The 27,465-nt window shown below is 40.0% G+C and overlaps 1 protein-coding gene across 1 annotated transcript in view; it reads left to right on the forward strand.

Moving 5' to 3' along the window:
- Positions 1 to 1,461: 1,461 nt before the first annotated feature.
- The window catches only part of CMC1 (C-X9-C motif containing 1), an 85,547-nt gene continuing 59,543 nt past the window's right edge, over positions 1,462 to 27,465 (forward strand). The window contains exons 1-3 of the mRNA XM_042954384.1: positions 1,462 to 1,611; positions 4,062 to 4,178; positions 4,979 to 5,345. Of these exons, the coding sequence (XP_042810318.1) occupies positions 1,462 to 1,611; positions 4,062 to 4,178; positions 4,979 to 5,345 (634 nt within the window). The remainder of the gene's footprint in view (positions 1,612 to 4,061; positions 4,179 to 4,978; positions 5,346 to 27,465) is intronic.

Raw genomic sequence — 27,465 nt, forward strand, 5'->3', positions numbered from 1 at the left:
TAGGTCTTGACACAGGTGTGGTACAAAAGTGTATCCATACATGAAATTTTTTTCAGCTGCACAAAGAGTTGTTCCCTTTTCTGTATATAAATTATATCTCAACAAAAAGTTATGAACTATAGAAACGATCCCTGAAAGTATAACTTGTTTCAATAAAAAAGTTAAAAAGTAAAAGAAGGCAAGAGGAATTAGAATTTAGCTCTGTTTGGTTCCAAAGTCCCCTCTTTCCACTACACACTCTTTTTTTTTTTAAGTTTATGTATTTATGGAAAGAGAGAGAGAGAGAGAGAGAGCAAGGAGAGGAGGAGCAGAGAGAGAAAATCCCAAGCAGGCTCTGCACTGGGAGTGCAGAGCCCTATGTGGGGCTCCAATTCACAAACTGTGAGATCATGACTTGAGCAGAAATCAACAGTCAGACACTTGACCGAGCCACCCAGGTGCCCCAACTATACATTCTTTCTGAAATCAGTTTTAAGTTTCTATGTTCAATACAGAATCTTACCTGTTTTACTGGGATAGTGCATTGAAAATTCTCCACAGATACTTTATAAACTATTGCTATAGGTTCATACAGTGGAAAATGCACAGTACAAGCAGAAACCTTTTGGTTGTGAAAAGATGATGTATTAAACGGTGAGACTAGTCCGTCAAAGGCTTCATGAACTTTATTAAAGGAAAGGGTTTGGATTTTATGTATATGAGGAACCACTGAGGGATTTTACACAAGAAATTTTATGATCATATTTGCTGTTGTGGGTGAAATGAGTTAGAAAGAATGGATAGCAGGAGAATCAGCCTAGGACCAGAGAGAAGTTAGGAGACTGTTGGAAACATCTCTGGAAAAGCGGGTAGATCTTGGACTAAGAGTTACAACAGTACTGTTGGCAGATGAAATAAAGATATGTTAAAGAGCCAGGTGGAGTTAGTGGAATGAGCCATAGCAAAGCAGAACCTATTCAGCCACCAGGAAGTCAGGGACAAAGTATATTGTTCTGGGGAGAGGCTAAAGTTAGGCAAGTTGTCAGGGCTCTAGCCAAGTGATTTGGGATTCCGGGAAATGTTCTGGTCCTTGTAAAGAACTAGACTGTGTCCCCCCAAAATTTATATGCTGAAGTCCTGAGCCAAGTACCTGAGAATGTGACTGTATTTGGAGATAGGGTCTTTATAAAGGAAATTAATTAAAAATGATATCATCAAGGTAGGCCCTAATCCAATATGATTGGTCTCCTTATTTTATAAAAAGGAAATTTGGACACAGAAACGCACATCCAGAAGACTATGCGAAGTGACAAAGAGAAAATGGCCACCTGTAAGCCAAGAAAAGTAGCCCCAGAAGAAACCAAACCTACAGATACCTTGATCTTGGACTTCCAGACTCCAATTGTGAGAAAATCAGTGGTTTAAGCCAACCATTTTGTGGTACTTTGTAATGGCGGCCCTAACAAACTAATAGAAGTATCAATGTGGACCTGTGCCTATTCAAAAAGGAGAAGGCACAGGCCCTGGGGGCTGGGAGCTAAATCATGCAGCTCAGTAAGCAGACAAGGCCACCAGGAACCCTCGGATAGTGATCTTCTAGCCAAGAAGTTGGCTAGCCATTTCAAACTTCAGGTACTGGTAGGGATGGGGCTTCTAATATTCCTCCAGATGTAATTCTCATTGGCTCAAAGACAGGGCAGAACAAAGCAATAGGTGAAATCTTTAATTCTGATTTGGGGCAGAGTTGGAAGCAAGCAGGGGTTATCTCAACCTTTATTGTAACTACTAGGTATCCACATAGAGCCAAAAATTATGCTAGATCTAGTTAGAATTGAGGCAATAAACAATTAAGATATTTGTTTGTACCTGCGAATTCCTTAGATGTTAGACTAAGAGATATGTGTGTGTGTGTGTGTGTGTGTGTGTGTGTGCTTATGTCTACTCTACATACTAAGCCCCTCACTTCTCTGCTTTCACATGCTCTGCCGTGGATAAAATATTCCCTCGGGTCATTGAAGTTTCCTCCTAACTGGTCTCTCCGTCTCAGTATTGGCTCCCCAGGAATGAGGATCAAGAGCAGATCATTTGAGGCATGAATGGGTGCACGGCCATGATTTTCTCATTTGTCTGTGTACATTTTCCAAGGAACGGAATCGCCTAGCAGTCCTTCTTGACTCCTTGTTCTATTCTTCCAGGTTGATTATGAAGAATGGATTTTTCCTTCCCAGTTACATTCATTCACATCCATTCTGTCTTTTACATAGCCACATAGACTAGTTCACACTCTTTTCAGATCCTGCCTGAACTATTACAAAAGCTCCTTACCGTTCTGCTTACCCCCTGCATCTCTCAGTCACCACTTGTATCTATCCTATGCAAAATCGTCTTTAAAACACATCACTTTGACAAAAGGCCATTTTTCTCCTTGTTAAGCTTCAACAGCCCCTGATCGGTTACAGCTTCAAACACACCTCAGCCTAATGTTTAAGGCTTTGAGCATCTGGCTCTTCTAACATTTTCAGTCGCATTCATAAGTATCCTAGCTTCTCAAATCCTCAACGAATGGCATCAGAAATTGCCCTCCAACATGACTGTCACACAGCCCTGGGCTTCCTACCCCTATGCTTTTGCTTTTGCATGTATGTTTTTATTTCTTGCCTTCTGTCTTTTCCATGCTTCATTTGTCCCTCAAGAACACCTCAAATCTCAGACATTTTTGTTTATTTTTCTCCTAGTGTGACATACATTCTTCTCTGCTGACTCATGCTACCCATCTTTCAAGGCCAACCATAATTTCTACTTCATCTTTCAAGTCCTTCCTAGCCACTCTGGCATTCAGTCCTTTGTGAAAAACTACTGTGTGGCCATTAGGTACGAGATATTGTCTGAGCCCTAGAGATCATGCTTGGCTGATACAGATTTCCTTATTTCCAGGACAGTGTGCTCTCCTCCCCTTTATGTTCTTACTTCAGCTATTGTTCAAAGAACTATCCATATCTTATGGGTCCCTGGGTGGCTCAGTTAGTTGAGTGTCCAACTTCGGCTCAGGTCACAATCTGGCAGTTTGTGAGTTTGAGCCCCACGTTGGGCTCTGTGCTGACAACTCGGAGTCTGGAGCCTGCTTCAGATTCTGTGTCTCCCTCTCTCTCTGCTCCTCCCTCACTTCTACTTGGTCTCTCTCTCTCCCTCTCAGAAAGAAAGAAACATCAAAAAAAATTTTTTTAAAATAATGTGCTATCTTAGGAAATTTGTTTTGAATTAACAATGACATTTCTATGATTTAGTTTTTAATACATGAGTTATCTTTCCCAGGTACTTTATAGAGACTTTGCCCCCCGATGATCTAATTTCATAGATCAAGGAGATCTATGAGACAGGAGAGGGGCCCGCTGTTATGTACCAGGCTATGAGATGCTAGTGCTTCTCATAGTGTGAGATGTCTAACAGTCCATTTTATGGGACACACAAAACCCATGATTTTACAGATATTATTGCATAGGATAAAGCTGAAGTAGATAGTGCCCATCTGCATTTGTTTATTCAGTGAGTTACTTTAAATAAAATATTAAAGAATAAAGCTTCAAGCAATACTCAGTTATGGCAAAGGCCATCAAGTGGGTTTTCAATGACTGAAACAGTGTTAAATGATAACACATTTATTCCTCACAACGTCTGTACAAATTAGAAACTAAAGTCCAAAGAAACGCTGGAATTCATTCAAGTCACAGAGCTGCTAGGTGGTGACGCAGGATTCCGGTAGAGGTACTTAGGTCTCTGACTAAAGCTCTCCCTGACATCCTTTTGCATATATGGGAAAATTTAGTGTAATTACCCAAGTGTGAATGTCTGGCTTGTGTCTTTATACCCCACCTCATCTCCTTAAAAAGATTTATTTTCTAAACTAAATCTTCCATCTCCAGAAAAAGAAAAGGGGCATCAGAATGAATTTGGTATGTTTCAAAACCCGTTTATAAAACACACAAGAAAACAGACCTGCTTTCCTGCCTGGCTGAGTGAAACATTAATTCTTCACCTTGGCACCTCAACCTACAGCTGTAATAAGGGCCGTTATGCCCAAATAGGCCCTTAAACGGAAGACCTGCTGGGCAGAGACCCACTTTCCCAACCCGGCTCGACTGTGGCTGCTTTTTCTGCCAACTGACCAGGCTGAAGCAGCAGCAGGGGAGGAGGGACTGCAGGTAGGTGGGGAGGGGATCATTTTGAAAGCTCTAAATCCCTCCCAGGGAAGAAGCAGCTGCTCCTTGTTTTTCTAACATCTGTCCCATCTGTCCCCGACCGCACCTCACCCTTTGGAGGCTCGAACTAGCTGACCATGGATGTGACAAGGAAGCATTTCTGAAGGCCGGTTGGTGAGCGGAAATGAGCATAACCGCCACCAGAAAGTTTCTTTTATCGAGAAGAGGGCAGTGGGGGCTCTTCTGGAGTATAGCTGTCACCTTCCTTCATTTTTCTGAAAAACATACGGCTTTAACTGGCAGAATTGGGATTTGTAACATCACCCAAATCAGGCTGTACGCCCTAAGGACAATATGTCCTAGCGCCCAGTTTTTTATTTTCCCCTCCAGGGAAGCCACAGGCTGCTGATTTGTGGGACAGATAATGATACCGTAGAACTATACCACCTCTATAGAACAAGCTGTTCATAGCTTGCACGTGTGGCGTTTATGACGTTTAACAGCGTGTTGCTTGTATTTGACTCCCCTGCCAACACGATTCTTCTCGAGAATAGGGCCCTTATTTTTATTTAGGTATTTACCCCTCGTATTCAGAACCGTGGCTGAAACCTGGCAGGCATGAAATAGAAATTTATGAATGAACGAACGTTAACGAAGATAAAATAAACAGGGTGATTCATTCCGAAGACGGGAGCAGAGGGAAGGGTTTGGCCGTGAACTTAGTCGCCACGGGAGGCGCAGTCCCAAAGGTCAGCAGCTTCGGCTCCGGTCTCCGCAGATCCGGGTCTGCAAGCGGGCGCTAGCGCTCCGCTCCAAGCGAGGCCCCGAGCCTCCGAGACAGCCCGCCCCCAAGGCACACAAGGCCACGCCCCCTTCCCGGTCATTCCCTGGGCGAAGTCCGTTCCAGGCTTCGGGGTGGGGCCAGAAGGGCGCAGGCGCAATGCGCAGCGGAAGTAGCGACTCGGGAAATTAGAAGGAAGGAAAGGGGCCTGCCTGCCGGGCTCCGCAAAGGGCACTGCGCTCCTCCTCCGTGGCTTCCTCCACCTCAGGGGAGCTCCGGGCGGCCGCACGTGCCTCCCTGCCCAGGCTCCTCCCCTTCCCTCCCCCTGCCCGGGAGCGGCCGCGGGCTGCTTTCCTCTCCTCCAGCCGAGATGGCGCTCGACCCCGCAGGTACGGGGGCGGGACGCGGGGGTTGCTGAGGAGTCCGGGCCCGGGTCCCTAACTGTGGTCCTGCGGCTGGGGGCCGGTCTGGGAAAGGTGCCGAGCGCTGAGGTTGCACCGCTTCCGCAGACGGCTGCTCACGCCCGCCCGGCTGGCCGCTTTAGGGTTTCTGGCGGCCCCAGCGTCTTCCCCGCAGTCTTGGGTCATCGGCTCGCTCCTTGGGGTTAGGGTTAGGTGAAAGGCATTGGGTTTGTTGTCCAAGCGGTCGTCCATTTGTGTCTTACAAACATTTCCTTCTTAACGCGGCTGGTCTCATCTTTTTCGTCCCTCTGGGGGGCGGGGGGGGGGGGTACTGACTCCTTTAAGTATCTGTAAGATAACTTAAAAACAACAATCCAAAGGACCCATCATTGTGGCAGGGGTCAGTTTCTTTAGAAAGGATCCCCAGGGTCTCGATCAGTTAGTGCTTCCAGCCCACTTCTATATGAGGCAGTAGTTTCCCTCGAATTCCCGTCCTTAAAGAAGCTCACCTGCGCTGCCTTTGCTTTAAGCTGTTTGTGTTACAGAAGCTCACGTACGGTATCTTTGTAGGGGCTATTCATGTTAAGTATAGAGGACTTCGTTTTTGAAGGGGATGGTGATTGGTCTAGTCCACGCCCTTCGTTTATGAATAGGAAAACTGTTCATAAGGCGTTGGGAGGAGTAATGGCTTCAAACGTTTGGAGATTCAGAAATGGAAAACTCATTTGGTGGCTCTCAAGAAGAGCGGAAAATATATGTAGCCAACAAATAATAACATTTATTGAACGCTTTATTATCAAGCTAAGTATTCTCAATTATCCAGCAATAGTATGTGATATTGTAGACCATTTTATGGGTTATAAAACTGAGGCGGAGAGAGATTAGGGACTATTCTAATTTAAAGCATAAAAGAATTTCTGGAACACTTCACAAACACACCAGTTTTGGGCCAGGTGATTGGAACAGACTTTATGAGGCCGTTAATAATTGATCTAGCCTTTAAAGGATAATTTCCAGTGGTTGGAGTTGGAGAGGAGGCGGCAGAATGAACAAATGTATAGGTGGTAAAATATCACTGTGTGATATTTAGTTGCAGAGTGTAAATGAGGGGTAAGAAAAATTAGGTTGGAAAGTAGATTGATGCCTATTACAATTCTAGTGTATCTGAGCTGAAAGTGACATTCAAAGTAATCTACAAATGAGGAAACAGACTCAGAGAGGTCAAAGGCTTTCATGTGTCTATATTCTGAGTTTAGATACATGAAATTTAGAAAAAAGTCTCACTTGCTGTTTCCACTTTCTTACTGTCCAGTTACTCTTAACCCACTCAATCTTGTGGTGTGCCCACGTCCACACTGCTAATTGCTGGTAGAGCCCAAGCTGGAATAGAGCCCTGGTAATTTCATTTCCGGTTCCATGCTATAGACCATGCCTCTGATTAAAACAAAAACGGGAGTGCCCATTATATGTCACAAGCATACAATGGTAGAAGAAAGAAGACAGCCCACCCCTGAACCCCCATATATACTTTGCCAGATTATGATCAACATGAAGAAAATAAGCAGTATCATGTGGTAGGTGGTGAAAAGAGGACTGACCTCAGAGTAGGCAGTGAAGAGCTCTATGAGGAAGTGTCCTTTGAATTGGAATCTGAAGGACAAGAGGAGGTAGTTATGTGAAGAGGTAGGGAAAGAGTATGCTGGGCAGTCAGAAGCAGCAAATGCTTAAAATGTTTGGAATGAGGGCCAGAGTGTGGAGGAGGTTCATAAGGAAGGATGTTGGGAAAGTAGGCAGGAGCTAGATGCTGCAGGACCTGGAAGGCCCTGATAAGAAAGCATTTGGACTTTTCCTGATGTTATCAAAAGTCTTTGGAGGCTTGCATTCATTCATTCATTCATTCAATGTTTATTTATTTTGAAAGAGAGTGTGCACGTGAGTGGGGGAGGGGCAGAGAGACAGAGGGAGAGAGAGAATCCCAAGCAGGCTCTACTCTGTGAACATGGAGCCCATCGTGGGGCTCAACTGACTGAGCCACCCAGGCACCCCTCAGAAGCCTCTGGAGGCTTTTATAGAGCACAGTGACAGGGCTGGCTCCCCTGCTCCGTCAGTGGAGTGTGCAACGCTTGATCTCAGGATTGTGAGTTTGAGCCCCATGTTGGGTGTAGAGATTACTTTAAATTAAAAAAAAATGAGGGCAGTGGCACAATAGAAATGATGTCTTTACTACTCTGGCTGCAGTGGTAGCATGCAGTGTGGAGGAGTCCTGAGTGGAAGCAGGGAGACAGGTTAAGAGATGGTGGCAGTGGTCCAGGCTAGGTATGTTAGTGTCTTGGCCTGGAGTGGGATTAGAAAAGCTGGAAGGAGATAGAAAGCTTCAGTAGATGTTTTGGAGGACTAATTGACAGGACCTGCTGTTGCGTTGAATAAAGGTGGTGAGGCAAAGGGAGGCATTAGGGATAATTAGCAGGTTTTTTACTTTAGCAACTGGGTGGCTGGTTATGGTCAAAGCTAACAGTATGATCATTGGAAACTTGTTAAGCAGAGACGGAAGCAAGATTGGAATGGGAAACAAAGTGGAGTCAGCAAGTAGGAAGTTTTGAAATATTCTTGTCGGTGTGAATTCCAGAATACAAATGTATTGAAGCCAGATTTTTGTTTAAGTTCATTTGTGTTTGGTTCCTGGATTGAAGCATAGATTTACATTTTGCTATTTCTCTTGCTTTTTATACAGTGGTATGTGCCCACACTGAGGAGATGTGTTTCTGAGTAGATGAGTAGATAGTTAGGACAATTGAGGTGAATATAGCCAAGTCTGTTTTCCCACTGATTTATGTTAGGTTTTAAAATTTTTTATGTTTGTTTATTTTTGAGAGAGAGAGAGGGAGAGGCAGAGAGAGGGGGAGACCCAGAATCTGAAGCAGGCTCCAGGCTCTGAGCTGTCAGCACAGAGCCCGACGCGGGGCTCGAACTCACAGACCGCGAGATCATGACCTGAGCTGAAGTTGGCCGCTTAACCGACTGAGCCACTCAGGTGCCCCTATGTTAGATTTTTAAAAATCTTTTTTTAAGTTTTAAATTTGAATTACAGTATAGCTGACATAGTGGTATGTTAGTTTCAGGTGCACAATATAGTGATTCAACAATTCTATGCACCACTCAGTGCTCACCGTGGTAGGTGTACTTGTAATCCCCTTCACCTATTTCACCCACCCCCCACCCACCTCCACTGTGGTAGCCACCAGTTTCTCTGTAGTTAAGAGTCTGTTTCTTGGTTTGTCTCTCTCTTTCTTTTATTTTTATTTTTTTCATTTGTTTGTTTTTTTAGTCTTACATTCCACATATGAGTGAAAACATATGGTATTTGTCTTTCCCTGACGGGACATATTTCGCTTAGCATTATGCTTTCTGGCTCCATGCCTGTTGTTCCAAAGGGCAAGATTTCATTCTTTTTTATGGCTGAATAAGATTCACACATCATATATACACACACATGGGAATATTATATATGTGTGTGTGTGTGTGTGTGTGTGTGTATGTGTGTATGTTTATACACACACACCCCACATCATCTTCATCCTCTCGTCTATTGATGGACACTAGGCTGCTTCCATAATTTGGCTGTTGTAAATAATGCTGCTGTAAACACAGGGGTGCATGTATCCCTTGAATTAATGTTTTTGAATTTTTTAGCTAACTACCCAATATGATTGTTGGATCATAGGGTAGTTCTGTTTTTAACTTTTTGAGGAAACTCCATACTGTTTCCCACAGTGGCCACACTAGTTTGCATTCCCCGGCGTTCCTTTTTGTCCGCGTCTTCACCAACACTTGTGGTTTCTTGTGTTTTTGATTTTAGCCATTCTGACAGCATGAGGTGGTATCTCATTGTAGTTTTGATTTGCATTTCCCTGATGATGAATGACGTTGGGCATCTTTTCATATGTCTGTTGGCCATCTGGATGTCTTCTTTGGAAAAATGTTCCTTGTCCCTTTTTTAAATTGGAATATTTGTTTTTTGGGTGTTGAGTTGTATCAGTTCCTTACATATTTTGGATACTAACTCTTTATCAAATATGTCATTTGCAGATATCTTCTCCCATTCTGTAGGTTGCCTTCACTGGTTTATGTTAGATTTTTCAAAATCTTCACACAGGTTTGATCTTCATTGGGCAACAGCCTTTAACTAACTTCGTAGGGTCCACTTTTCTCTAGAAACTCAGAACCCAGCAGTGAAATGCAGGCTACATACTTATATGTAGTTTTATTTAAATTATTTTCCTTATTGTTAACATAGAGGTAATAAAGGCACGCTTTGTAAGTCTCTCAGCCGTACTTTGTTAGGTTCATTATTTTCTCTTACTATTTGAATGCAGAGAGAAAAAGCTGGAGGGGGTCCACAACACCCAAGAAAAGTGGCTGAGGAGGTTAAATTTTTAAAAACTACTAGTGTGTGGGTTGCGCTCCCAGATGTTCAGATTTAATTTGCTAAGCCTCTGACATTTTAAAATAGTCCATAGGCAGTTCTAATATGCAAACAGAGTAGAGGAGAAATCGCTGTTCTGAACTCTTCCACTTTATTGACTTAGTCTTTAGCTTTGTTTTCTTATCAGTCTGATCTTCGTATTTCCAGACGAAATTATCCCTACCTCTTTAGCCGTGAATGGTACCTCGATGGCGTGGTAATGGTGGTTAGTTTACGGCAGGCCATACACTGTCATCTTTGGGGTTATCTTTTCCACCGGTCAGAACTTATTTCTGTTTTTATTCAACAAAATTCTAGACATTAACCTCCTCTCATAACAAGTTTTAAAAGGGCCTGGTAATGGAAAGTCAAGCCTAGGGCTGTGCTAAAGAACACCCAGTTATTTCTTTGCTGTTCCCAGATTCCAGATACATTTTCCCACATGCCTGTATTCCCAGATCACAAACTCCAGAAACCTGGGCCTAATAATTTTGCTTATTTTCTCTAATAACTATAAGGGCTTCCTTTCTTTTTTTGTTGTTTTTCTTGTATGGTTCCCTCTTTTAGGGGGTAGGGAGTTTCCCTTCCCTTGTCCGTTAGCGTGGATTCATTCTCTACTTGCGCATGATGGAGCGATAGCAGCAGAGAGAAGTTTGCTTAATCGTGTGTGTGCCACTTTATTGGTGTTTTCCAGAAATCTAATAAGGGGAGGAAGATGGGACAGTTGTAGGGCTCAGGGAGTAGAAAGTGGGGTCAGGAATTTCATGATATTCCATGAGTAGAATATGAAGGCATATCTTGGGAGGATGTCGTCAGGGCAGCTCTTAGAGTATTTGGATTGCAGGGGTTCTTTTAGTGGTTCCTATGGGGATGTAGGTAGATTAACTTTAGGAAATTCTTACTTTTTAAGTGAGACACCTAAACAGATTTAAAGAATCTTTTCTGAGAACACTGTGATTCATAAGTAAAAGGTGATGTAGTTGATTAGAAAATTTCTGATTTGATTATGGCTTCTGTATCTGGACAGTATCCTCTTAGACATAAATTACATTGGTATTTCAGAGCTAAAAATATGTTTAACTTTTACATTTTATGTATTTCTTTTTTTTTTTTTTAGTTTATTTACTTTGAGAGAGACAGAGCCTGAGTGGGGGAGGGGCAGAGAGCGAGGGAGAGAGAATCTCAAGCAGGGTCAGTGCTGCCAGTGCAGAGCCTGGCACAGGCTCAAACCCACCAAACTGCAAGCTCATGACCTGAGCCAAAACCAAGAGTCAGATGCTTAACCGACTGAGCCACCCAGGCTCCCCTCACTTGTAAATTCTGTATATTTCTAAACTCAGAGTATACTTGTGATGAGAGTTGTACATCATGAATCAGGAAATGTTTTGTAAACGAGTTCAAGGAATTTGAATTTTATCCTGAGAACCGTGGGAAGATACTCCAAATTTTTAGGCAAGTAGAACATGCTTTCATTTTTTGTTTACCTGACTTTTCATTAGATCCAGGTTATATGTTCTCAGCAGAATACTGTAGAAGTGGTATCGTGTCTTTCTCGTGGTATCACATCTGGAGGTATATGACATCTTTCTGTCTCTCATGGATTATACTAAGTTTGATCAGTCAGGGGCTTGTCCCATTGCTTTCCTTTGTTTTTCCTCTCTTGTAATTAATAAGTAATTTGTGGAGAGTACAATCTAATTTAAGACTATGCAGATGTCCATTCCTCATGGAAGTGTCCCTTTTGATATAGTATCCATTGATGATTTTTGCTTGTTTCAGTCTTTCCTTAATGGTTGCAGAATGGTGATTTTCTGCCTCCAGCATTTTCTCCACATTGTTTGATCAGTAGGTTGTTGCTCTTTTGTTGTAAGCAAGAGACCACTTTGTTTCTTGTTCATTTATTTATAGATTCATTATAGGTGTGGACTCATGAGTTCCTATTTTTCCAGGGGTTTATAATTTGTTACTGTATGTAATTATTGTGGTGCTTACATTTTCCCAGATTTGGCCAGTGAGAGAGTTCCTTTAAACTAGCTTCTGGGCCCTTGTGATATGTTCCCATCCTGTTTTTGAGCATTTTCTCTTTTTCTCACACAAAGTATTTCTGGTTCATCTCTTACCTATTCTGGCCCATCCATAGAATTAGTCATTTCTTTGACAAACCCTGGTTCCTTTGTTTGGTCATGACATCAGAGAACAAGGTCTGGATACCATTGGATGTTTTACATGCAAATGATTTGTTAATGGAGTGCTGTTAGAAAAAAACCTGTAAGGGAACAAGGACACAGGACAGGGAAGGAGAGGAAGCTCAGCAAGGATGTGGTTTCAGGGAAGGCCTGTCGCAACCTGATGGGTTCTGGTGCACCACAAAGCACAGGGCCTGTCCCACTTTGGAGGCCAGGGTGCTGGGCTTTTGTGCCATGTGGCAGTCCTTGCCCATGGCAGGAGACTGGGAGAGGGGCCACAGGAAGGAGAGCTGCCATGCCCGAGGGCCGTCCTGAGAAGGTTGCAGGTGTGAAGGCTTCAACATTCTCTGTCCTAAAAATCATTTATCTGAAGCCACTAGGAACCTTTGTTCAGGTAGTGAGAGTTCAGATAGTGGTAGGTCAGGTAGGAAGGGGTACTTGCACACATATGTAAATACACACGTGTGTGCTCTGAGTCCAGGTGTGAAGTATCATGGGGTTGTGGTAATGACATTGACCTAAGCTATACCTAACATACGCCAAATTGTGCTTTGTGTTTTTCCCTCCAGGCCATTTGACATGCTGTTCCTTCTTTTTAGAATCTTCCCTCTCTTACATCCCCAAATCTGTCTAGTTCTTGTTCATTTTTCACACGTCACTTTATTTATTAAACAAAATTTTTTTTAAGTTGTACTTACTTTGAGAGGGAGAGAAAGTGCATGAGCACGCAGGAATGGGGGAGTGACAGAAAGAGGAGGAGGAGGAGAATCCCAGGCAGGCTCTGCACAGTCAGTGTGGAACTCGATGTGAGGCTGAAACTTAGGAACTCTGAGATCATGACCTGAGCCAAAATCAAGAGTTGGCCGCTTAACCAACTGAGCCACCCAGGCGCCCCCACACCTTATTGTAGAATCATTTGCATGATTCCACCGTCTTTCAAGAAACAATTTTAAAAATATTTGAAATTTCTGAAAACTACCAAACTATCAAATAATCTGGGTATAGAGTTTCCATTCTAGATCCAGAGATTTTTCCTTGAGAAGTAAAGTGAAACCTGCAGGTATGATTTGTCTGTATGTATCAAATAATTTGAGAGATGAAGAAAAATGTCAGGTGGAGAATGAAAGTATTTAACTGTAGTAAACAGTAAATGTTTTTCATATGATTTCACGTCTTTACGTTTACTGGAGACTACATGATTAGAAAAGATAAACTAGTTAATTACATCTAGACAGCGAGAGATTGCCCACCAATCCTGGGAGAAGCACCCAGTTGAATTTGGGAATGAGTAAGGATGCCTTCTTGTTTTAGACTTTGTCATTAACCTCAGGCCCTATTCTAAGTGGCATAATCTCAGGTTTGAGGATGCTGGGGTAAGGAGAGAAGGGTTTCTCAGATAACTGCTAAAGCTTCTTAAGCCTCAAACCTGTAGGATTGTAAATACTTGGCAGTTGGTCTCAAGGGGTTCTTTCACCACAGGAGAATAACTTCCAAGTTTATGTTCCCAGTGACTGGATTAGTATCCTTATTGTAGAATCCTCTAAGTTTATGGACGTCAAAAAAATGCAAGAAATATTACCTTCTGCTTGATATAAGTGGATCAATCCGTGCCAAATAAGAACATTGATTCCCAAATTAACCTTCTCCCCCCACCAGCCCTGATTATATTTTAGCATTTTTATTTATATTTCCAAGATTTTATTTACATTCAATACTACACATAGGATAGTATTGGTTTCAGGAGTAGAATGTAGTGATTTATCACTTACATCCAACACCCAGTGCTCACCACAAGTGCCTTCCTTAATGCCCAGCCCCCATCTAGCCCACCTCTCACCCACCTCCCCTCCAGTAGCTCTGTTTGTTCTCTGTAGTTGAGAGTCTCTTATGGTTTGCCTCCCACTACTTATCTTATTTTACTTTTCCTTCCCTTCCCTTATGTTCACCTGTTCTTATTTTAATATTTTTAAGTAGAGATTGACGGAAAAACAATTTAAGAGCATGGTATTTAATATCCTGCATTGTGTTTTTGCTGAGAAACTTAGATTTTTTTTACGGATCAAAGGATATGTTAATTAAGCATGTTGAAATGTAGAGTTTCGAATGTTTATGTTGGCTGCAGCATGAGGAACCTAGCCTGTTTTACTTATCTCTGTGTATACAGTCCCTAGCATGGTGACTGATGCCTAGTAGGTGCCTAATAAATATTTGTTAACAGAATGAATATTATCAGATATTGAAACTCTCATAATCATGTGTCATTTTTTAAACAGTTTACATATTTACCATGTGCCAGCCATTAGAGGGAATTATAGAGATGAGTTAGACATGGGCTTGAACCCCATCAAATTTAAGTTTCATGCAGCTTTCTTGCTCTAGCTACATATTGGAATCATTTGTGGAGCTTTTAAAAATACCAATGCCTGGGTTTATCCCGGCATTTCTGATTTAACTGGTCTGGGTGGTACCCAGGCATCAGAATTTTTAAAGCACTCTCAGGTGGTTTGTTAGATGCAGCTAAAATTGAGAACTTCTGGTACCAAAATCTGTCTTAAATCTGTTCGGCCTAGTATAACGGCATACATAGCACAGACTGAGCGACTTAAACAACAGAAATTTATTTTAACACAGTTCCGGAGGCTGGGAAGTCCGAGCTCAAGGTGCTGGCCGATTTGCTTGCTGGTTCTTCTTCCTACAAGGCCACCTGTCGGATTAGGGCCTTGCGCATATGATCTCTTTGGACACTTAATTGCCTCTTGAAATACAGTCACATTAGGGTTTAGAGCTTCAGTATGATTGGGGTGGGGAAAGTGGGACAGAATTCAGTCCATGGCGACCACCAATCTGTCGGGAGAAGAAGGTTGCACAGATGCTGTGACGTTGTATGTTAGATCCGGATGTGATGAGAGCCAGAGCATTGGTGCATACAAAATCTTGGGCTTACGGAAGGAGAGAGCACTTTCAGGTGCTGGGGTCAGGCAGAACTTTGGGAGGGAATAAGTATTGAGTTTGGTTTTAAATCGGAAGACCTTGGTAAGAAAATCAGAGGTAAAAGATGGAAAATAAAGGCAGAAGACTGAGCTGGAGTTTGATTTGCTGCGTAATGTTGCAAGATGGCTTTGAGCTTTCTGAGCCTCTGCTCAGAAGTACCTTCTCCTGCCTGTGGTGACGTTTGTAAAACGACTCCTACCGCTCCTTCCTTCCTTCTGCAAATATTTATTGTGCCTCTTCTGGGCACCCTATACACATAAGCTGCTTTTTTTTAAGCAAGGAGGATAACGTAACCATCAGGATGGCAGAATGAAGATTTAAATTGTTGAAATTTTAAGTTGAAATTGTGGTGGCTGGTAAGGCTTGGAAATTGCCGGTAGCTGCTTGATAAGGTGGGCAGAGTAGATTTGGATATGGAAATAAGCACTGGGAACATGGCATGAACAACGGCATCTTTAAAGGTAGAACCTTGTGGGATAGCCGCAAGAGGAGTGGGAGCAGATCTTACCTTGGAAGCGTTCATCCTTTTCCTAGGATTATTGCCGTTTTTCAGAATATTTTTGAGACTCCTTTAGGGTTTGCCTTCAGCCTGTACAGTCCGTTCACCTCAACATCCTCATTTAGGGGAAATTTATTGTTTAGAAGAGACCTGGTATTTCAGCCAAGGTTGTTGGCCAGAGGAAATCATCCTGGGAAATGCTCCTCCCCAAAAGAAGTTGTATTGTGGGACTCGTTTTCCCGTTAACGCACACTGGCTCTGAAGGCCACGCCAAGAAGTATGAGTGGCGTGAGCAAAATTTGAATCTTTGAAGTAAGCGAATAACCTGTGGATGTAAAACTAATCCCCCTGCTCTGTTACAAAGTGGCACAGGGTTTTTGTTCCGTTTTGTTTTTGTAGAAATGCTATGAAGTATTATAAGATGAAAAAGAAATGGTGGAGTCGAGTGGCCAGAGGCACTGAGGAGCAGTCATAGATTTGAGGATAGTCTACCGTGTTCTAGATGTACATCAGAAAAATCAGTTAGGTGTGAATTGCTGAGAAAGCACAGGCATCCTGACATTTCTTCCTTTCTCAAATACCGACTCCTGTCTCCCACAACACTGCTGATTTTCTACTAGAAAATCAGGAAAAGATAGTCTTGAAGTTTTACCGAAGTTTTACCGTAAATGTGAAACCTTCTCATTCACGAAATTATGGCCACCGTGGACATTGCAGCATGCTGCTAAAATTGGCATGTCTTCCTGCATAAGTTGATTTCCTGCTTTGGTAGACTTTTAATTGGTTGTCCCCTTTTGGCCTCGTCATGGGTTAAAGTAATGTGGGTGGAAGAGGAAGTTTTCACACCTAGCAATCTGCAGAATCTGAGGTCCAAGAAATAGGTGCTTTTGGGAAGTGGGCACATCTAGTGTGAACTAGGTGGTTATTAGCAGTGAAAGCTGATAGGACAAAGTAGTTCAAATGAAGCATACTATTGTGAGGGATAGGTGGTATTTGACCCAGAAGCCAGACAGAAACAGGCACATCTCTCTCGTTGATGTGCTTTCCATGTTTTGTTTAAGGGTGAGCTTATAGGACATTAGATTGTTACCCATTGAGCTAATACATGATGTTTACTTTCTTTGAAGACATTTTTTTTTTTCCAGCCAACTGACAAATGGCTCCGTGTGTGTGTGTGTGTGTGTGTGTGTGTGTTTTCTCTTTTAAATAATTTTCTACATGGTAGGAATCAGAGGATCACCATTCCGTTTACCTTTACTTTTTGATCAGAAAATCTAAAGAGTGAATTTTTTATTTTTGCTTGTGCTTCTGAAGTTCCTGAAACGCCCTTACTGCGTAAGGGTTGTTTCACCCTTAACTTCAGAAACTCAGACAACCTTGTTTGTTGGAATCCCCTTAAGTAGGCCATCACCCCATGTGTGTGGTGCGTCGCGGAAGGGAATTCGGGACCTGGGCTACGTGATCTTGGCATTGCCAGTTTATCACACTTGGGCCGTTTCACCTCTGGGAGCCTCCACTCCTTTATCTGCAAACTTGAATAAAGCACTTCACCTGGGAGGGCTGTTAAGTAGGCTGCAGGGCATTGATCACCCTCACCTGGAGGTTTCGTAGCCGGAGGCAGGCGGGAATATTGTGGGGAAGGAAATCTATCCCATCACTGACTTCCTTTTCCGGTTCCGTTTTGTCCGTTCACGTTTGGCTTGGAGGAAAGAATGTGAAAGGAACACTGATCTTGGCTGTCTTAATTTTCCCTGAGTACCTCTGCCCCTCACCCCCCTTCCTCATTTTATTGTAGCAAGAAGGTACCAACAAGCTGGCAAGACCATGGAAATCCGATCCCTATTTTTGGGCTGTCGAGGAGAACTGGAGTCCGCTGGTCTTCCTGGTGCGAAGCACTTCTTGGAAATGTAGCAGTTGAGAACTCTGGTCTTTGTGTAGTGTTCATGTTACTGTCTGCCCTGGGGCACTTGGATTTGAAGCTCTTGGTAGCTAGTAAAGAAGAGGAATCTAAAGATAGAAACTGTTGCTAAAGAGAACACTGTTGCGTATTTACTGCAAGCATTTTTCTTGTTTTTCCTCCAGAGTAACAGTAGTGTGGAAAGGTCTTCAGGAGCAAATAAATAGAACTGGAAAGTTAAAAAAAAAAAAAAAAAGTGGCATTATCTAAACAAGAATCAAATTAGTTAAATTAGAACATTTTCACTATTGAAAAGGCATACCTTGCCCTTCAGGTGTCACTTCTTTCCAGTCAAAGATTCTGTAATATTCTGATTTGCCTCACTGTTATCTTTGTGGATTCATAGCAAGTGTTGTTGTCAGTAGATTTCTAATCTACTACTGCCATACTGCAAGAACATGTGAGCCCCAAAGCAAAATCTGAGCTAACAAATTCAGCCAGTGAAAAAGGTGAAAATTGACTTTCAGGTGATGATAGAATGTTGAGAAGTTAGAGCTTTGGAAATTTTCCCTGGTGGTATTATCCTGATTCTTTATCTCAGTATAAATTCATATGACTATATATAGTAGCAAACTCTCAAAATTTGATTTTTTTTCAGACTCTTATACAAATGTATAACATATGCATCACATTGACTTTGAGAGAATCGCTCTGTAATTTTATGAATAAAACGTACCATCTTTACAGTGTTTGTGGTGTTGAAGATAGCTTTGTAATACGTATAAAACCATAATTAATATACTCAGTGGTTGATATGCTACCAAGTGGGAAAATCTTTAGCAGAATTTATAGATTTTTAAGCCTGTTATTTCTGATTTAACACCAGGACTTTGGAAAATCTAAATCAGTTCTCATGTGATTCTAGAATTGTTTTTTTGCCCTAGGAGGTTTTAGAGGAATGAGAGAAGTTTTTGAGAGGAATCAGGAGAAGTTTATGCAAGCCATTTAAAAACCGTGTTTAAATAGGAATTATAACCTAGAATTCATTATATAGGTAAATTTCTATTATAATTTCTTATGGAAAAATGGTTTAATATTACACAGCTGTGTCTGTATTTAAGGAAGTGATTAAAAAATTGGTACTTTTGTTATCTAAGACCACTGCAAAATTTATAGAGCGAAAGGTGGATTCATTAGGACACATTATTAATAAGTTGTATAGATTAAAGCTATGTAAGCGAAAGGAAGAGGTAACATTTCAAAATTGATTTTATAAAATAGGTCAGTATATCACAATATTTCTTCTACTCCATTCAGTAATTATCGTGTTAATCACTGATGCCTCATATGATGTATGCTGCAGACCAGGAGGAAAGAAGTATGTGGAGATAGCCCCCAGTTTTATTATTTCCCTTCAAGGAGAGATCAGCTTTCCACTCCGCAGGATGTCTCACAGGCATCTGAAATTCACCATGTCCACAGCTGAATTCCTCTCCCCCCTGGTGTTTCCTTTTGTGTTCCCTGTGTCAGTGAGTGGTCACAGTGATTTCACCAGGAGCCAGAAAACTGGGAACCTTCTTTGAATCCTCTTTATTTAGTCCCTATAAGCCCTGGGCATCTTGTAGGATCTCCCTTGCAACTGTCCTTTTTCACTCCATCCATACTTACAGTGCCTTTTAGAAGCTCACTGTTCTTTTTCTCATCTTAAACAGTAGCTCTGGCAAAGCTAAGGAGAAAGAGAAGGCTTAAATAGGCCAGATTTCAGCAAAGCATGATCTGGGCAAAATCTGGTAAGGCCTGTAAACTATGAGTGGTTAGTAACATTTTCAAAGGGTAGTTTAGAAAAAAAAAAAAAAAAAAAAAAAAAAGGAACATAGGTGGTAAAGATGGTCTGTAGCCTGCAAAGCTTGAAGTATTCACGGTCTGGTCCTTGACTAGAAATAGTTTGTTGAGCTCTGGCGTAAGCAGTGAAAACTGGGAAACAAGTATAGGTATGGGAAAGAGGGAAAATATCATGTGAATATCTTCCTATCATTATTTTGAGTATTTAGATGAAATGGATAGTTTCCTTGAGAAATAGAAATTTATTAAAACTGCAACTGACTTAAAAATAAATAAAAAGCTCTTAGAAAATGGAATCAGTCGTTAAAGCTCTCTTTGTGTCTGTCTCCCACGTACTCCAAGACCTAGGCCCTAATAGCTGGTGTACCACCAGAGACCATAGGGCTATTGTGTGTATGTTCACATACACACATACATATGTATATGGCCAGATACTGGCTCATGTAACTGGGGGGGGGGGGGGGGGGCTAGTTGGGCAAGTCTGAAATGCGTAGGGCAGACCAGGCTATCAGAACAGCATTGGAACTCTTGGTTGTGAGCTGAAGCTATAGTTCCCAGATAGAATTCTGTTCTTAAGGCTTTTCAACTGGTTGTATCAGGCCCACCCACATTATCTAGGATAATCTCCTTTGCTTAAAGTCAACTGATTATAGACTTTAATCACATCTGCAAAGTACCTTTACAGCAATACCTGCTGCAAAGGAGACTGTAGCCTTGCCAAGTGGAATCATAAAACTGACTGTCACAGGTGGTTTCTATCAGACTTTAAAGAAACTGATAATGGGGTGCCTGGGTGGCTCAGTCGGTTAAGCCTCTGGCTCTTGATTTCTTTGGCTCAGGTCATGATCTCATGGGTCATGAGATTGAGCCCCACGTTGTGTGGGACTCTGCTCTGACAGCAGGGAGCCTGCTTGGAACTCTCTCCCTTTCTCTCTGCCATCCCCTGCTTGTGCTTGCTTGCTCTCAAAAGAAAGAAAGAACGAATGAATTGATAATAGTCTTTATTTTATACGGTGTTCCAGAGAATATGAAGGAAAGGAAAGGTCCCTAGTTTATTGTTTAAATAATGTAACTGAGATACCAGAGCAATACAGAGGAAAATCATAGGCAAATCTCAACATGAAGATGACTGTAAAAATTCTAAATAAAATTTGAACATCCAAGACAGATGTGCTGTTAATTTCTGCTTACCATTTTTCCAAAGGACAGAGCCAGAAAAGAAGAGCTGCAGAGCTGTCCCTGTGATTGTGTACATAGAAATTGGAAGAGACAGTTGACAATTTATTAGAACTAATGAGAGTTAAGTAAGACTGTGTTGGGTTGTAAGAACAATATAAAAAATTCAGGTGAACCTATATAATAGCAGTAAATAATTACATGTTGCTTATGAAAAGGTTACCTTTACCAGTATAAGTAAATCTAATAAAAGAACAGTGTCTTTAAGGAGAGAATTATAAAACTTTTTGTCTACTTAATTTCTGATAGATGTGTGTTAAAATCATACAAAGTTGTGATAGTTGTGTGTTAAAATCATTATGAGAACAGATTTTTAAAAATGTTTTACAGCTAATCTATTCTAAATTGAAGTAAAATGTACAGTAAAATTTATAGATTGTGAGTTTTGTTAAATGTATACAACCCAATCAGGACATCCGCAAAAGAATATCCTTCTCAACTCCCATAGATAACCAGTGTTTTGTTTATCACCATAGATTTTTTTTCATGTTCTTGAATCATGTGGTAGGTACTTTTGCACCTGGCTTCTTGTTCTCAACAGAGTTTTTGAGATTCACCCACATTGAGTATATCAGTAGTTAATTTTTTTGCATTGCTAAATAATATTCAATTGGGCATTTAGGTTGTTTCCAATTTGGGGCTATTAGGAATGCTTCCATAAACAGACTTGCACAAGTCATTTTCTGGAAACATGTTGTCATTTGGGTTGGGTAAATGAATACCTAAGAGTGGAAAGTAGGAAAGTAAGTTAGGTGTATATTTCACTATAACTTAAGCAGTTTTCCAAAGAATTTATCTTTTCACACTCTTACCAGCAATATATGAAAGTTCCAGTTGCTCCACATTCTAATATTTGGTGTTGTGTTTTTAATTTTAGTCATCTTCGTGGGTATGAAATAGTATCATGGGGTTCATTTGTATTTTCTCCATGACTAATGATTTTAAACAAACACCTGTTCATTTACTTATTTACAGCTTGTCTATATTGTTTTCAAAGAGTCCATTCAAACCTTTTGTCCCTTTTGTACTGGGTGGTTTGTATTTTTGTAATTGATATGTAGGAGTTATTTATATATGCTAAATTCAAGTCCTTGTCAAATCTCTCTCTATTGATCTGTGTCTCTGTCTATACACTGTGAACATTTTCTTCTGGTTTGTGGCTTGTCTTTTAATTTTCTTCACGGTTTTTTTTTGATGAACAGCAGATTTTATATTTGATGAAATCAAATTTATCCTTTTTCCCTTTGTGTCTTTAAAATATTTGTGTCTACTCCAAGGAGTTGAAGTTTTTTGTTTTTGAGTTTTTGTTTGGTTGGTTGGCTTAATAGTTTTAGTTTTTATATTTAGGTTTGTGATCTGTGGCAAATTAACTTTTTTGGGTATTGTGAAGTAGGAGGTCAGATGGTTCAGACTGATCCTCTCCCCTCAGTGTTTATCTAGGTGTCTTTATCACCATTTGTTGAAAATGCTTTTATTTTTTCATTAAGTAGCCTTGGTGAATTTGTCAAAATAAAGTGACTGTATAAATGTGGAAGCATTTCTGGACTCTATTACATTAATCTATTTGTTTATCCAAATTCTCTCCAGTACTACACCACTTTGATTGCCCTAGCTTTGTAGTAAGACTTGAAATCAGGGACTGGAAGTCATCCAAATTTGTTCTTCTGTTTTAATATTGTTTTGGTTATTCTCACTCCTTTTGTCTTCTACATTTTTAAGCTTTTTTAAAAATTATAACTTTAGGGGTGCCTGGGTGCTTCAGTCAGTTGAGCATCCAACTTGGGCTCAGGGCATAATCTCACTGTTGGTGGGTTTGAGACCCACATCGGGCTCTGTGTTGACAGCTCAGAGCCTGGAGCCTGCTTGGGATTCTGTGTCTCCTTCTCTCTCTGCCCCTCCCCTGCTTGCACTCTGTCTCACTCTGTCTCTCAAAAATAAATGTAAAAAGAAAATTAAAAAAAATAAAATTATAATTTTATTTTGCAATAATTTATCAAGCTGTGAAACATGACATTTTTCATGTAGTTTTTCTCCAGCTTTTCCTAATGCTATTTTCTCTCATAACCATGGTACAGGTCTTCAGTGAGTATGATACTGCCTTCAGAAGAGCAAAAATTGGTATTGGAGGGAGAAAATAATCTTGTTTTAATGTACTGTTATGCATGCAGTGTTCCTGTGGTATTAACATTTCATGGGGAGCATTAGTGATAAGGAAGGTCTAAAAAGGGCTCTTAGAATGAAAAAGTTGGGACACACAGCTATAATTAATTGTGCCTAAGAAAACCAGGAATTGACATTAGTATACTAACTCAGGTACATGTCTTAGTTGAGCTGTACCAAATTTTACATGTGTGTGTGTGTAGTTCTATGACATTTTATTACATATGAAGACGAAAGCAACCATGATCGCAATCAGCATACAGAACTGTTCTGTCACCACAAAGGAAACCCCTCATGTTTCCTTCTAATAGTCACACTGCCTCCTCCACTCGTTCCTGGCAGCCAATGATCTGTTTTCCATCTCTCTAATTTGTCAATTTAAGTGGAATCATGTAATACGTAGCTCTTTGAGGTGGTCTTTTTTTCATTCAACATAATACCCTTGAGATCCATTCAAATTGCTGCTGCTGTTGTATGTTAGTAGTTCTTTGTTTTATTGCTGAGTAATATTCCATTATGTTGATGAACTGGTATTCATTCACCCATTGAAGGACTTTTGGGTTAATTCCAAGTTTTGGCTATTACAAGTAAAGCCTCAGTGAACATGTGTATACAGGTTTTTGTGTGAACATCTTTTCATTTCTCTGGGCTAAATCCTGAGGGGTGTGCTGGGTCATATGGTAAATACATGTTTAACTTTATAAGAAACTACCTGATTATCTTTCAGAATGGCTGTGCAATTTAATGTTCCCACAGCAATGTATGAGAGATCCGGTTACTCTGCATCCTTGTTAGCACTTGGTATTATTATTATTATTATTATTATTATTATTATTATCATTTTAGCCATCTTAATAGGTCTTTAGTGATAACTTTTGTAACCTTAATTTGGATTTCCATAATGACTAATGATGTTGAGCATCTCTTCATATGCTTATTTGCCATACTTATATCTCCTATCTAGTGGTTGTTCAAGTCTTTTGCCCATTTCTAAATGGATTGTTTTCTTACTGTTGGAGTTTGCAGAAATCTTTATATATTTTGAATACAAGTCCTTTTTTAGATATGAGATTTGCAAATAATTTTTCCCATATGTGGCTTGTTTTTATCCTTCTAAAAGCAGTGTTTGTGGGGTGAAAGTTTTTAATTTGGATGAAGTAGAATTTATTCTTTTTCTCTTCTCTGAATCACGAGTTTGTGTCATATATAACTCTTTGATTAACTCTGGGTCATGAAGATTTTCTTCTGTAGTTTCTTATAGAAGTTTTTTCCTTTAACTTTTTATTTTGAAACAATTACAGACTCACAGGAAGTTACAAAAAAAATACTATATAGAGTCCTTTGTGCCCTTCATGCTACTTCCCACAATGCCTCTTGTATAATGGTAGTATAATATCAAAAGCAGGAAATTGAAGCCGGTGCAATACTATTAACTGGACTATATACCTTTTCAATTTTCACCAGGTTTTATCTATATATGCAATGTGTGTATATAGTTCTATGCAATTTTATTCTATGTTCCTGTTCCTATAAAGAAAGCATTCAGTGTTTTACTATTAAGTGTGACGTTAGTTATAGGGTTTTTGTAGGCACTCTGTTAGGTTCCTTTCTGTTCCTAGTTTATTGAAAGTTTTGTTTGTTTTTAATGAATGGTATTGAATTTATTAAATGTTTTTTCTGCTTCAGTTGACGTGATTCATACGTTTTTCTTCTTTTCGACTATTAATCACATTGATTGATTTTCGGATAGTGAACCAGCTTCACGTCTTTGGAATAAACCCAACTTGATATGATGTATTTTTATTTTTCTATATTCCTGGATTTGGTTTACTAATATTTTGTTGAGAACTTTGAGTCTATATTCATGAGGACTATTGGTCTGTGTTTTATGTTTTTAATATTGCCTTTGCTTTTGATATCAGAGCAGTGCTGGTCTCATAAAATGTGCTAGGAAGAGACTAGAAATGGTGTTATTCTTTAAATATTTCGTAGACTTTGCCAACGAGGACATTTGGGCCAGCTTTCTTTTCTTTTTTCCCCTAAAAAAACCAAAAACCTGAAACTCTTCAGTAATGAAGGTATCATTTGTTTGCCTGTTGTCAATTTTACTGATTTCTGCTCCTATTTTTATTTATTTGCTTGTTTTAGGTTCTTTTTGATCTTTCTCTAGTTTTGTCAGCTGGAAATGTAGAGTGTTGGTTTGAGACTTTTTTTTTTTTAAGTTTATTTATTTATTTTGAGAATGAGAACATGAGCTGGGGAGGGGCAGAGAGAGAGAGAGAGAGAGAGAGAGAGGGAGAGAGAGAGAGAATTCAAAGCAGGGTCCTTGCTGTCAGAGCAGAGCCCAAAACAGGGCTCCATCTCACAAACCGAACTGTGAGATCATGACCTGAGCTGAAATCAAGGGTCTGATGCTCAACTGACTGAGCCACCGACTGAGCCACCCAGGTGCCCCAAGAGACTTTCTTTTTTAATATGAGCATTTATTGCTATAGATTGCCTACAAGCACTGCTTTAGCTTTTAGTAAGTTTTGTTTTTATTTTCTTTCAGGTCATTGTATTATTCTACTCTCCTTGATACTTCTTCAACCTAGGAATTCTTTAGAAGAGTGGTGTTTAATTTCCAACTGTTAGGAAATTTTTCCTGCTACTTTCTGTTCTTGGTATCTAGTTGATTCCATTATGGTCAGAGAAAATACTTTCAATTTGTTGATATTTCACTTGATTTATCTATAATGGTTTTTAATTTTTTTTTTTTTTTTAGTGGTTGTAAAGATTATAGTGTATGTGTATAGTTTATCACAGTCTGTTAGCATGAACATTTTATCATGTAAGTGGAATATAGGTAATCTTGCTACCCCCAAAGTTTACTTTACCCTCTCCCCTTTACGGTATAGTCATTTTTTTTTTTTTAATTTTTGTTTTATTTTATATTTGAAAGAGAGAGAGAGAGAGAGGGAGAGAGACAGAGCATGAGCAGGGGAGGGGCATAAAGATGGAAACGGAATCTGAAGTAGGCTCCAGGCTCCACGCTCTCAGCACAGAGCCTGATGCAGGGCTTGAACCCATGAACTGCGAGATCATGAGCATCCTAGTCTTGATTTTGGCTCAGGTCATGATCTCGTGGTTCCTGATATCAAGCCCTGTGTTGGGCTCCCCACTGACAGTAGGAAGCCTGCCTGGGATTCTGTCTTCCTCTCTGTCTCTGCCCCTCTCCCACTCGCACTCTCTCCTTCTCTCTCTCAAAATAAATAAACATTAAAAAAGAATATTTAAAACTCAAGGAAAGAATAGTTTCTGTTGCCTTTTCTTTGTTCCTGTTGTTCTGAGTTTCCTTTTGTTACCATATCCTTCCTGTCTGAATAACTTCCTTTAGCCATTGTTTGAGAATAGGTCTGCTGGCAAGAAATTACCTTAGCTTCTCTTCATCTCAGTTGTCTTTATTTCATCTTCAATCCTAAAAAAAAAATCCTTTGTCCTTTGAATCTTTGTTCTATTATATGTCTCTCCGATGCTTTGAAGATTTTTCTTTGCCTTTCATTTTCAGAAGTTTTATTATGATGTGTTTCTTTAGGTTTTTAACTGTTTTTCTTGAATTAATAGGTTTATGTCTTTTGCCTCATTTAAAAAATTTTTTTTATTTTTAAGAGAGACAGAGAGAGAGAGAGAGAGAGATGGAGCATGAGCAAGGGAGGGGCAGAGAGAGAGGGAGGCAGAGAATCTGAACCAGGCTGCATGCTGTCAGCACAGGGCCCGATGTGGGGCCGGAACTCACAAACCTTGAGATCATGACTTAAGCCAAGGACAGATGCTTAATCTGCCATCAGGCACCCCTCTTTTGCCTCATTTGGAAAGGTTTCAGCCATTATTTTTTCAAGTATTTTGTTAGCTCTGCATTCTTTTTTGTTTTTTTCTCAGACTCTGGTAAAATAAGTGATAGACTTTTTTTTTTTTTTTTTAATTTCTTTTATTCTTTGACCTGCAGGTCCCTGAGCCTTATTTAGCTCATTTTTTAAAAAGCTTTATTTTATTTTGTCATCTCCATTGGAATTTTGTATATTAATCTTATATCTGGAAACCTTATTAGTTCTATAGCTTTTTTGTAGACTCTATTGGATTTTCTAGATAGATGATCTTTTATTTTTCTTACTCTATTAGACTGTCTAGAATGTCAAGTATAATGCTGAGTAGAAGTGGCAAGAGCAGACTTCTTTACTTTGTTCCATATCTTAGAGGGAAAACATCAGCAAGTGGGTTTTTTTCTGTAGATGTTATTTATCATGTTCAGGAAGTTTCCTTCTGTTGCTACTTTACTGAGATTTTATTAGGAATGGATGTTAGATTTTTGTCAGATGTATGTTATGTGTCTGTTGTGATAACCGTATGTTTTTCCTTTTTTAGCTTTTTAATCTGATGAATTAGATTTATCAATTTTTGAATGTTAAGTCAGTCTTGCAGTCCTGGAATAGACTTCATTTAGTCATGAAGTATTATCCTTCTTTATACTATTGGATTTTAAATTGCCACTCTTTTTTTTTTTTTTTTTTTTTTTTAAGATTTTTACATCTATGCTTATGATGGGATATTATAGATTTCTTTAATGTCTTTGCCTGGTTTTGGTATCCGGATAATGCTGGCCTCAGCAATTTTTTTTAAGAGTGTATGGAATTGGTATTATTTCTTTTTTAAATGTTTGGTCATATTCATGTGCAGCTATCTATGTCTGGAATTATTTTTTGGGAGAAGGCTTTTAACTACAGATTCAATTTCCTTTTTTTTTTTTTTTTAATGTTTATTTGTTTATTTATTGAAAGAGAGAGGGAGAGAGAAAGAGC

This window comes from Panthera leo, chromosome C2 (genome assembly GCF_018350215.1).
Source record: "Panthera leo isolate Ple1 chromosome C2, P.leo_Ple1_pat1.1, whole genome shotgun sequence".
NCBI lineage: Eukaryota > Metazoa > Chordata > Mammalia > Carnivora > Felidae > Panthera > Panthera leo.